The sequence below is a fragment of the Eptesicus fuscus genome, chromosome 7 (assembly GCF_027574615.1).
Source record: "Eptesicus fuscus isolate TK198812 chromosome 7, DD_ASM_mEF_20220401, whole genome shotgun sequence".
In the NCBI taxonomy this organism is placed as follows: Eukaryota; Metazoa; Chordata; class Mammalia; order Chiroptera; family Vespertilionidae; genus Eptesicus; species Eptesicus fuscus.
Window position 1 is genome coordinate 82,165,299 of NC_072479.1, and position 12,195 is coordinate 82,177,493.

The 12,195-nt window shown below is 45.1% G+C and overlaps 1 protein-coding gene and 1 long non-coding RNA gene across 4 annotated transcripts in view; one reads left to right on the forward strand and one right to left on the reverse strand.

The window, feature by feature from the left end:
• Positions 1 to 12,195, reverse strand: part of LOC114231135 (uncharacterized) — a 54,870-nt gene that overhangs the window by 18,538 nt on the left and 24,137 nt on the right. For 2 of the 3 annotated variants that reach the window (XR_003617110.2, XR_008556637.1), the window contains exon 1: positions 5,166 to 5,723. The exons of the other annotated variant lie outside the window; for it this stretch is intronic. This is a non-coding gene — a long non-coding RNA (uncharacterized LOC114231135). Of the gene's footprint in view, positions 1 to 5,165; positions 5,724 to 12,195 lie in introns of those variants that run through there. 3 annotated transcript variants of the gene reach the window in all.
• PLBD1 (phospholipase B domain containing 1) overlaps positions 6,061 to 12,195 on the forward strand; it is a 48,449-nt gene continuing 42,314 nt past the window's right edge. Inside the window, exon 1 of the mRNA XM_054719255.1 lies at positions 6,061 to 6,154. Within this exon, the coding sequence (XP_054575230.1) occupies positions 6,061 to 6,154 (94 nt within the window). The remainder of the gene's footprint in view (positions 6,155 to 12,195) is intronic.

The window sequence follows — 12,195 nt, forward strand, 5'->3', positions numbered from 1 at the left end:
CTGAGTGACTAACAGGCAGGGAGTGTATACAGCGTGCAGATGCTGGACACGGGGTGATTCACATCCTGGGCAGGATGGAGCAGGATGGCATGAGATTTCATCACGCTACTCAGAACAGCACACAACTTAAAACTTATGAATTGTTTATTTCTGGAATTTTCCATTTAATTTTTTTTGGACCATGGTTGACTGCAAGTAACTGAGACCATGGAAATCGAAACCACAGATAAGGGGGTATTACAAATTTTTGAGGAAAATATAGTACTATCCAGGACACTGAGCAAATTACTACTATTATTAAATTGTCCATAACTATTTAACCCTTTGCACTCGCTTGCTTTTTTCTCGATTCCTTTATTCTAATGCTAACCGTGTCGAGTCAAACTCGACATCCAAGTGCAAAGGGTTAAAGGAAGTGTTAGATATTTCTTGTCGCCTGCAGCCCCAAGAATACGATATTGAGATTCTAAGGGCACTATGAACCAAGAAAGATTGGAAACCTCTGCCTTAGGAAACAATGGAAGATAAAAGGAGGCTGGGTTCCAAAATTCCTACATGCAGAAAAGCCACCTACCAATTAAGAACTCCCACATTGAGTTTGAATATCAACCAGAAATTAATTTCTGTTGCATTTACCTACTGAACTTTTAGAGTTTGTCATTGTAGCTAGTGATGACTTAGAAGAACTCTTAATACCATAGCTTGTGGCCCAACATGTGGATTTTTGCAGCTTGAGCTCTGAAGCTGCTGACAAGGCATGACTTTGCCCTTTTGGGCCCCGAAACCACCTGCAGGGCAAGCAGCCCCCTGGGCTGATTGTGCTGTTTGGTAAATCATACCCCCTGTGCAACTGATAAGCAACACTCCTTGTACTGGAACCGCTGGACCAAAGGCCTTTGTTCTGTGAACCCAAACTGACATTAGGACATTGATAAATGCTGAATCGTATGTTTCCCACTGTTCATGCCATTGAAAGTTCAGTTGCCCCCACCAATCAGAAATGAATGATGGAAGTTTACAACCTTGTCTCCCTAGCCATGCTTCTTTTAAAAACTATGTTTTTGTGAGGACGTGGAGAAAAGGCAACCCTAGTGCACTGCTGGTGGGAATGCAGACTGGTGCAACTAGTGTGGAAAACAGTATGGAGTTTCACTAAATATTAAAAATGGAATTGCCTTTTGACCCAACAATCCCACCTCTGGGAATATATCCTAAGAATCCAGAAACACCGGTCAGAAAGAATATATGCACTCCTATGCTCATAGCAGTTATTTACAATAGCCAACATCTGGAGACAGCCCAAGTGCCCATAAATAGATGAGTGGATAAAAAGATGTGGTACATTTACACCGTGGATTATTATGCAGCTGTAAAAAAGAAGAAACTCTTACCCTTTGTGACAGCATGGATGGACCAGGAATTATTATGGCAAAAAAAAATAAGCCAGTCAGAGAAAGATAAATATGACTTCACTAAATGTGAAAAATAATGAACAATATAAAGGGACAAACAAAATAGAACCAGAGGCATGGATACATGGAACAAACTGACAAAGGTCAAAAGGGAGGAGGGTTTGGGGAAGACTGAATAAAAAAAGGTGAAGAGATTAGCCAAAGAACATACATATGTAGCCATGGATACAGATAGCCGTGTGGTGAAGGCCAGGGGAGGGGGAGCTGGGGGCTGGTTAGAGGTGGGCAAAGGGAGGTGGAAAATGGGAACATCTCTAATAGTGTCAACAATAAAAAAATAATAAATATGTAAGATAAAAACTATGTTCTTCTCTCCCCTCCCCATTTCTCACTCCCCACCTTCCAACTCAGAGGGTGTCTTTGATTCATACTGAGGGCTACGTTCTCTGATTTGCAAATCATCAATTCTAATAAAATGATAATATGCTAATTAGACCGGGTTGACCAGACTTCTTCCAGTTGTCCAGTCCTCCTTCCGGACAAAGCCACAGTGGCGGGGGCTGAGGCAGAAGCGGTTAGGGGCGATCAGGCCGGCAGGGGAGGGCAGTTAGGGGCAATCAGGCAGGCAGGCAGAGGGGTTAGGGGCAATCAGGCAGGCAAGCAGGTGAGCAGTTAGGAGCCAGTGGTCCTGGATTGCGAGAGGGATATCCAACTGCCGGGTTAGGCCCAAAAGCGGGATCAGGCCTAAACCGGCAGTTGGACATCCCCCGATGGGTCCCGGATTGGAGAGGGTGCAGGCCTGGCTGAGGGACACCCCCCATGCACAAATTTCATGCACCAGGCCTCTAGTATATGAATAAAACTCTTTTAATTTCTTTTTGAATTTTTGTTAACACTAGCATTACCCTAACTAATACACAAAGTGTGTAGGAATCTAGACCTGAGGCCAAGAGCCAGAAATGTTAACAGTGGATCCCTGCACACCGCAATGAGGACAAGAAGAGAGAGGCTGCCCTAACTGGTTTGGGTCAGTGGATAGAGCGTCGGCCTGGAGACTGAAGGGTCCCAGGTTCGATTCCGGTCAAGGGCGTGTACCTTGTGGGCACATCCCCAGTAGGGGGTATACAGGAGGCAGCTGATTCATGTTTCTCTCTCATCGATGTTTCTAACTCTCTCTTCCCTCTCCCTTCCTCTCTGTAAAAACTCAATAAAATATTTATTAAAAAAAAAAAAAAGAAGAGAGAGGCTACATTTCACCGGAGGCTACTAAGCAAAGAGAATAACTCACAGAGCAGATGCCCTTTATCCGATATCAGGTCATGCATAAGCCCCTGCAACTAAAACCAACGTCAAGGAAAAGGGTAAGGAGGAGGCAAAGGATGCTAAGAACTTAGCCCAAATACCTTAAATTTGGCATTATAAAACGTCTGCCATCAGTGGATAAGTGTTTGAGTGCTAAATTAATTATACCTTTTAGAAAAGAAACAAGTTTACCTTATATACATTTCATTCTGGAAATGTAAAATTTTAAATCCACCATATATATGTTACAGTAAGAAGTACAGAGGCCACTGTCTCTGTTTCTACAACTGGTCACCCAGCTGTAGATATTCATGACTTCTCCATCTTCTTTCCATGCCCTCCTTGCTCTGCATCAGCATTTCAGCTTATTGGGGTTCTTTGTCCATTGGGTGTGGAACCTAAGTCCCTGGTGGTGCTGCCTAGATGAGGTGACAGCACTTTGGGATCCATTTCAATAGGACATGGTGATATAAGTAAAGAACTCCCCTGAGCTCCTTTCATTGCTCCCTTCTCCTTCTGTGAAACAATGTTGATTCCATTCAATAGTCAGGCTCGATCACTCTAACACTGTAATCCTATTCTTGCCCATCTCCCCCCCCCAAAAAGAACACAATAGAGACCAGGCAGCAATTTTAAATTCCAATTCCATGCAATTATTATTGTGTCTCTTGGTGGAAACTTACTTCCTCCCCCGTTCGCTGAAACTTCTAAACCAGTGGAGTCCACATTCATGAAAAATTGGTACCCGGTGTAGAGTAATGGACGGTAAGCAGCCCCAAACCACAGTGGTCTACTATAGAAGTAATAAAAACATTTCACGGTCAACACCGTTGTGGACCCTCCTCTCAGCTTTGGTATAAGTTTTGCTGTTCATTTCCTTCCCAGATATACAAACCCTGCACAACTTAAAGGAGGCAAGGTTCATCTTCATCTAATTCAGTCATTTTCAACGGAGGGTAATTTTGCCTTTTAAGGGAACATGGTAATATCTGAAGACATTTTTGATAGTCACAAGTTGGGAGTGGGGGTCATACTGGCATCCAGAGGACAAAGACCAGGTGATGCATGGAAGAATCCCCCACAACAAAGAATGATATGGACCAAAATGTCATAGTGCTGGGGCTGAGAAACCCTGGTCCAATTAATTTGTTTCTAAGTATAATTTGTTTCCCCCACTAGAATGCAAGCTCCGTGAGGGCAGAAGCTTTGTCTATCTGTCCTATGCCTGGACATGGAAGTCAACAAACATTTGGTCACCAAATAACAGATGAATAAGTGTCTCATAGCTCACACCAGGCCTTCTCATATACATGACGGCGTCTGAACACCGGGCTCCAGAGGTTGCAAGGGTAAGGTGGGGAAGGGAGTACAGGATAGCAGGACTACAGTCTTTGGGTGGAACAACTTCTTTGAATGCACTAATGCAGTTCTCTTCTCAACATGGCACAACCAAATGCTCATTATTTTCCTTCACTTTTATTTTCCAACTTGAAGGAAAGTGTGCAGTTTTTACAATGCCCTCAATTCCTTCATTCATGAAATGACATTATTATCCCGGTACTGTGATAGGTAACTGGACAAAATTATGACTCAGGACTTGTGTTTAAAAATTTGCACAGAGGTTTGGAGTAATTGTTTTGTATCCTTTCTAATAATCTTTTAAATTGAATCTATTGGGGTGACATAGGTTAATAAAATTATATAGATTTCAGGTGTACAATTCTGTAATACACTGTCTGTACGTTGTATTGTGGTGTTCACCACCCCAAGTCAAGTCTCCTTTCAACGTATTTCCCGCTAGAGGAAATAGGTTGTCTTTCCTTCACATCTCCCCTTAACGTTTCAGTTAAGCTTGGGAGAAAGTCCAAGGGAGAAGAGTGGGTGCCTAGGCCCCACCTCTGTGGTGGCTTGTCCCGCCCTGGGTCCCCTCACTGTACCTTCAGCACAGCTCCATTCTAACCTTTTTTTTTTTTGGCCATGCCCCACCTAAGCATCTCTGAAATCCTGATGCCCCCCCTGCTGCCCCCGTGACATATAATTCTTGTTATTCAAAATGTGAACTCCTATTCATGTGGAGGAAGCCTAAAAGGCCATCAATTTGGTCTAAACAGGCTTCCAGAGAACGTGACATCCATGAAAGAGAAAAATAAAAGAATTTAAGGACAATTGAAGTCCTGAGGAAGAAATCACTACGAAATTGTTTAAAAAATAATAATATGAAGTGATATGAAAAAATAGCAGTTTCAAAACATCATAGAGAACTGAAATGCATAAATATGTCACAATATATATTTATATACTGTATATGAGGCCCCTAGAACCATAAGAAATGCAAAAAAATTCACTGTTAATAACTCATTCTCGAATTGCCCCCCTTAAAATCAAATTACCCCCCTGTGGGGCGTGTGCCCCACGTTGGGAACCACTGCACTGATGGCAACCTCGGAGTACCTGTGTATTTGCATGGCTTTGTCCCTTCTTGGCTGTGGCAGGGCATGCTCTTGTTCTAAAACCACTGGTACCTGACCCACAAGATGGGCTCAATAAATGCTTATTGAATGAATAAAATACCTTTTGCCTACTTCACAATGTCACCTAGGGCACCCTCTGCCAACTTCACAATGTCACTCAAAGGCATAGTTTTGCCTACTTCACAATGTCACTTGCAACGGACTCTGCACCGAAATGGGGACTTCACAGCCCTGTCCGGATCACTCTCCAGTGGAGGCTCCAGCCAATGAAGAGAAAAGCAAACGATCAAAAAGTCTTGAGCAGCAGCAGATGGATTTGGGTTGAACAGCCTGGGCTGGAGGGGCGCTGATCCCGGAGGGATACAGGACCTGTGGAGACCAGTCCGGAATGGCCAAGAATCCCAGCTGCGCGTAGGCAGGGGCATGCATTTCCCCATTGCGCAGGGTGCCTCTTCCCGCTGCTGCAGAGGAGTGGCCGGCCCTGGAGACGGAGGCTAGCGGGGCTGACCTGAACTGGTTTGTACAAACCTGGGGCTGCACAACTGCCGACGAGTGCAGAGAAAGTGGTGCGTAACGTTGCCAAATCCCAGCCGTGCAGCTGGGGAACTTTCCCAGCCCGGCCCACTGGGCGCTAGAGGGTCTGGAAGGACCCGCCTTTCCCAGACTAAGGCACCCTAGGGCGAAGGTTGTTCCCAAGGCCACGTGAGGCTTCCTCGCCCTCAAAAGCCCCAAACCAGCAGAACTAATGAAAGAGGAAAGTTAAGGGCGCGCCAACTCTGAGACGGGCGCCACGCTGCCGGCTCACGAGCCGCTCTTCCAACAGCTGCCACTGCCGCCGCCTGGTCCATCCGAGCCGAGGTCGCGGCCGCAGAGCGATGTCCCTCCGGCTGCCCGCGCCGTCGGCCCCGCCGCCGCCGCCGCTGCTGCTGCTGCTGCTGTTGGCCGCCGCAGTGCCGCCCAGCCTGGCAGGTGAGCCGCGCGCGCCCCGGGAGAGGCCCCCGCGGCCCGCCGCGCGCGCTCAGCCAGCGCCGCCGTGCGCTCCAGCCGAGCCCGGGGTCCCGCCAGGTGTACTTCCCGCGGGTGTCGGGTTCTGGGTGGGAACCACGGACTGCGCCTCTGCGGGGCACTGACAGGGCTCGCTCCCGCGCCGGGTGGCTCCGGGCCGGCCCGGGAGAAGCACAAGGGTGTGTGCTCCTGCGAACTTAAAAAGTGTTGGCCAGAGTTCTTGGCAGACACATCGGTTCACTCCTGCACCACTCGGCTTGCTGAGCCCGGCCGGTCCTCAAAGCGCCAGCCAGAGGACATCTAAATATATTTATTCCCATCAGAGAGGTATGATTCCGGGCTGTCTTTCCCCCGCCCCTCCCCCCTTAATTGTCAATCATCTAAACAGGATTATTATCCCCATTCTACAGATGAGACAAATTGAAATTAAGAGAAATTCCGTAATTTGCATGAAGATACACAGCATAGGAAGGCAGAGCTGAGACGCTTAAGGGCGTTTGCTTAACTACTCCCCTCTTAGTAAAACAGGTTTTATCCCCTAGAGATATTGGCTATTATCTGTACCCTTTGCGGAAAAAAAACAAGCAAAAAAAAAAAAAATACCCTGGATTTGTCACTTTCACTCCCAATGAATAAGATCAATATTAACTACCTGAAAGACTTCAAAAGTAATATAAAGAGAGGATTTATTTTGCTTTACTTCATAATCCCTTTTCTGCGCCGACCTTGGGTAAGAAGAGGGTGGAGTTTAGGGGTGCGTACCCCTTCCCAAAAGAGTGTACTGATTCTTGTTACATTGCCTTCCACCAGATATCAAGACCTTTGTTTTCACAACTTGCCCACTTATTACTATTAAGTTTTCCCAGTCTGTTAAGCTGCCCGGGCTTCTGAGATCGGAAGTGACTCACCCCCAGGCTCCTGACTAGATTTACCTCCACATTCTGGTCTTTCCCAGGACTGGGGAGCTCCCGTGGGCATCACCTTCTAGCACGGGGAGACTTCATTCACACGTACCCGGGACAGGCTAGATAGAGTGCCCCAGATATGGAAAGGGTTTTTGTGCCTTGGACACTGGCTGAAACTTCTCTCTCTTTTCTGTTCTTTTGGATTGTTAGGATTGTTTTAAATATTTCTGTAGATGGGAGGCGGGGCAGCCTGAGGAGTGAGGAGGAGACATTATTTTTTTCTGAAGATGGGACACTGTTTATTCCAGAAGGTATCGCCTGGCAAGCAACTGCTTCTTAAACTGAGTTCCCCAAATGATAGATAAGCTGACTCCATGCCAGGTGGGTTGGAAGTCAAGGTGGAAAGTGAGGGCGTTTCTGCTTCTCGTCATCCTGCCAGCCCTGTGCCCGGCAGTACGGACAGACTTCTTAACATGGCGTCGCAGGACAGCTGGTGACGGCCACGCTGACTGTTTCAAAAGATGTGATCTCTGTGTCCTTTGTTTCACCCCTAGTCACCACGTGTCCAAGGCCGGTTTTTGGCGCTTTGTCTTGCCTTCTAGATTTCCAGCAACTGAGGACAGAGAACAAGTCTTTGCCGCCACTTGCTTTTCATGTTTTCTCTGAAGTGCCCTGCTCAGTACTTTGAATTTAGTGAGTACACAATAAACACTCAAGGGAATGCATTTTTATCCCCATGGATTTTTTAAAAATATATTTTATTGATTTTTTACAGAGAGGAAGGGAGAGGGATAGAGAGTTAGAAACATCGATGAGAGAGAAGCATTGATCAGCTGCCTCCTGCACACTCCCTACTGGGGATGTGCCCACAACCAAGGTACATGCCCTTGACCGGAATGGAACCTGGGACCTTTCAGTCCGCAGGCCGACACTCTATCCACTGAGCCAGACCGGTTTCGGCATCCCTGTGGATTTTATATCCACTAAGATGCACCTATTTATCCACAAACAACCTCTTTAGCATGTTTATTCTAGCTCTCTCTCTCTCTCTCGCTCTCTCAAACTATTACAGATTTTAGATGTATAATAGTGTTGGCTTTATCTTTCCAGACTGAAATGCTCCTATTTGTTTTTAATGTCTTGGATAATTTTTCTAAACTGTTTGTATAGTGAAGTTAGGCTGTCACTAGGGAAAGGGATGGGTTGGTTGCCAAGAGACTTGTAAGATGGCATGAGCCTTGGTAAAACTGGTTCCAAATCTGGCCCTCGCACTTGCAGGGCTAGACTCCAGAAATTCATTCTTTCCAGTGCTCCAGAGCTTATCGGATACAAGGAAACTGATTTCACCCTGATAAACACACAAGTCTACTCACTAAAATACCAGTTGTTAATTTTTAGCAGATTGGATATTTGCATAGTCCGCTCCAGGCATGTTCTTATACTCAAACTGCAAGGGGCAGATAATGTGAGGGATTCAAAGATGGAGGTCTGATTCATCTGCCTCCAAGTAGGACTCGACACTTCCATCAGCTCCTCCACTGGCAGTGCTCGCCTGGCATGCTAGCTCCTGACTGTGGGCACTGCCTTTTCCAGGCTTCCATGGCTCACCAGTGTCCACCCGAGACTAACAGATTGTCTCTCTAGATAGGTAATACCTTTATGTGGCTGTCAAGGAGTTTACTGTCCTGTGAGTCTTTCAGTCTCCTTAAGGTGACTTAGCAGACCTTTGTTTGAGACCAATCTCAATTGCTCCTTTAACTTTGAAGGCATTCTTATTTCAAATTCACTTACAGTGGTTGCTCCATATGTTCAGTTTATTCTGTTATTCATTTTTTAAAAGTAACTCTATAGGGTTAGAGAGGTAGTATTGAACTCCACAAACAGAAACCGTGGAGCTGGATGCCCATGTTTGAATCCTGGCACCAACACTTACTGTGCGACCTTAAGTAAATTATCTAATCCTCTATGCCTCTATTTCCTCATCTGTAAAATGGGTATTATAATACTACTAGAGGCCCAGTGCACTAATTTGTGCACGGGTGGGGTCTGGCTGGCCCACCCCGATGGGGGGGGGGGGCAATTGGGAATGGGGGCAGGGCCAGCCCAGGGGCAGGGCCGGTAGGCCCCTGGTGGAACTCCCAGTTGAACTACCGGTCTAGGGGACAATTTGCATATTAGCCTTTTATTATATAGGATGTCTCTTAAAAAGGTTGTGAGGAACAGTGCCTGCTATATACAGTAGGGGTTATATACAGTCATATGCGACAAAATGACATTTCAGTATACTGCATAGACAATGGTGATCCCATAAGATTGTAATGGAGATGAAAAAGTCCTATTGCCTAGTGATATCATAGCCATTGTAACTCATAGTGCAATGCATCACGCAGATTACAATTGCCTACAGTATGCAGCACAGTAAAATGCTGTACAGGTTTGTAGCCCAGGAGTTGTAGGGGCACAGAATTTGTCACCCCCAAACATGTCTGTTTGGCATAGGATTATTTTAGGTTGGTTAATTTAAGAAACAGTAGACAGAGAACTCATGGACATGGACAACAGTGTGGTAAAGAAACAGTGGGGAGGGGGTGGGTGGAGGCAGAAGAGGGCATGGAGGGGATAAATGGTGATAGAAAAATAAACTAAAAATACAAATATATATTTCAAAGCAAAAAAAGAAAGATGGAGGGAGTAAGGAAGGAAGGAAGGAAGGAAGGAAGGAAGGAAGGAAGGAAGGAAGGAAATAGGAGAGGTCTGAAAACCAAATAAGTTACCCTTTCTAAAATCTCCTTTTGTAAATGTGTCTCCCTCACTGGACCAGGAAGAGGGGGATGACTTTATCTCTAGAAATTCTCATCAGTGCATCAGGCAACAACTTAAATCTGCATAACAACCTTACTCTTGTTACACTGTGCTTTTCCTAGTAACTTCCCTTAATGCAATCCCCCACTCCAACATCATCTTTTGTCTTCATCTGAATATGATAGTTAAGGTCGTTGCTTTAGCCATTTTTGTGAATTACTCAGTTTTTCTGGGTCTCTCTCATATATCTAGGAGGTTTACATGTTATTAGATTTTTGTTTTCCTCTTTCTAATCTGGCATAAGGATTATTTCCTGGATGGCTCAGTCAAGAACCCAGAAGAGGGAAAATTATTTTTCTCCTCTACAGAGCCTAGGTGTGTAGTAAGGTCTCAGGGGAGATTCTCAATAGAATATTCATCAGCTTTCCAGGTGTGTCCTTTCAGGGTGGTGATCTCTACTGATTGATGGGCACTAGGGTAGGGGGTCATTAGTCATTGCATCTGGTCCTGATGTCAGCCAAGCCGTGACTTTGTCTGGTTTTGCTGCTTTTCTGGGCCAGGAGCTGAAACACAACTGAGGCCTAGATGTCATTTCTAGTTTGACAAAAATACTGTCTCTTTGGTCAACAGACCGGAGGCTTTGTTCCTAAGATTGTTTGATGCTGATCAGAACCTCATTGTCCTAAGGGCTTAATGCTTAAAGGAGTGGTGGTACAGCAGAGTAGGAGGCCGGTGGGTCAGGGTGTGGGATGGGAATCAGCTATCTGTCTCACTTTCCTTGTTCTACTGGCCAAAGAATTTCCTACTTTTTACTATTCTGCCTCATTTGTACTACTGAAAAAACAGGAATTTACTTAATGTGGTAAAAAAGTGAAACTAATAGAGGTAGTGAAATTATGTGGAAACTTTAGTCTATACCTTGAAACTGTGTCGGAACAAACCACAGATATGTTATAATCTTCCTATGAGAGGTTGTGAACGTCTCTTATTTGAAAGGCACAGCTTGCAAGTGCAATTACAAACCAATGTAAGGAAGTATCAAGTTATGCAAATCAGCGTTTGCAAACCTAAGATACCAAAATTCTAATTCACAATTAGAAATCAAGGATTTGCCCTAGCTGGTTTGACTCAATGGATAGAGCTTCTGCCTATGGACTGAAGGGTCCCAGATTCCATTCTGGTCAAGGGCATATGCCCGGGTTGCGGGCTCAATCCCCAGGAGAGGGCTCGCAGGAGGCAGCCAATCAATGATTCTCTCTCATCGTTGATGTTTCCATCTCTCTCTCCCTCTCCCTTCCTCTCTGAAATCAATAAAGATATATTTTTAATAATAATAAGTAAATAAATAACTATAATGGCTTAAAAGTTATTAAAGGATTTAAGAAAATTAAAAATAAAATAGCATGGTACTCAAAAAACCAGAAAGAGATGATACATGGAGAAAACATTGAGGAATGGAGGACACCAATTAGGGGTGAGTCAAGAAACTCAGATTTTGGCTTAATTTTCAAAGCACCTGCTAAATTGGTTAGATTGTTAGCAGTAAATTTTTATCGTTGAATTCTCATGAGGACTGGTAAGGGTTTTCTCATGCATGGGGACACACTAGTGTCAAAAAAAACACACACACAGAGATTTGCAGAAGTTTATTACTTGTGGTCAGGAAATAGGAAATTAGGAAGTACCAGTAACAATGAAACCATGGCCCTTGAGTGCTTAGATTGAGAGCAAGCCAAGTGTATAACAAAAGGAGCCGCTGGAATGGAAGGTGAAAGGAAAGGAAGGCCAGGATGCTGGATGAAAAATGCCAACATTTTGGAGAATGGAATAAAGCTAAAAACATGCTATGTGGGCAGAACTGAAAGAGAAGAAACTGACACCTCTTACCTTCCTTTTTTTATAGTTCCTGTTTATGACCACACCCCTGCTGCAGCAAATTGTGGCTGCTTTTTATTTAGTCAGCCATGCTTTCTCATTTCCCTACCAGACTCACTGGAGGTGAGGGTGCAAGAGAATGTGTGAGAAAGGCTGATGAAGGGCTGAGGTTATGGCCTTTGTGGCCCAAAATCAATTTGGAAAGCATATTTATTTATTGTACTTGGGAGGAGAAGGGAAGTTTCTATGGATATTGCCCACAATTGTCAAGTTGTGGCCAATGTATGGCTTTATTAACAACTAGAGACCCGGTGCATGAAATTTCATGCACTGGAAGGGGGGGGGGGTCACTCAGCCTGGCCTGCCCCCTCTCACAGCCCGGGAGCCCTCAGGGGTGGGAGGTGACCTGGCAATCAGGGGAAG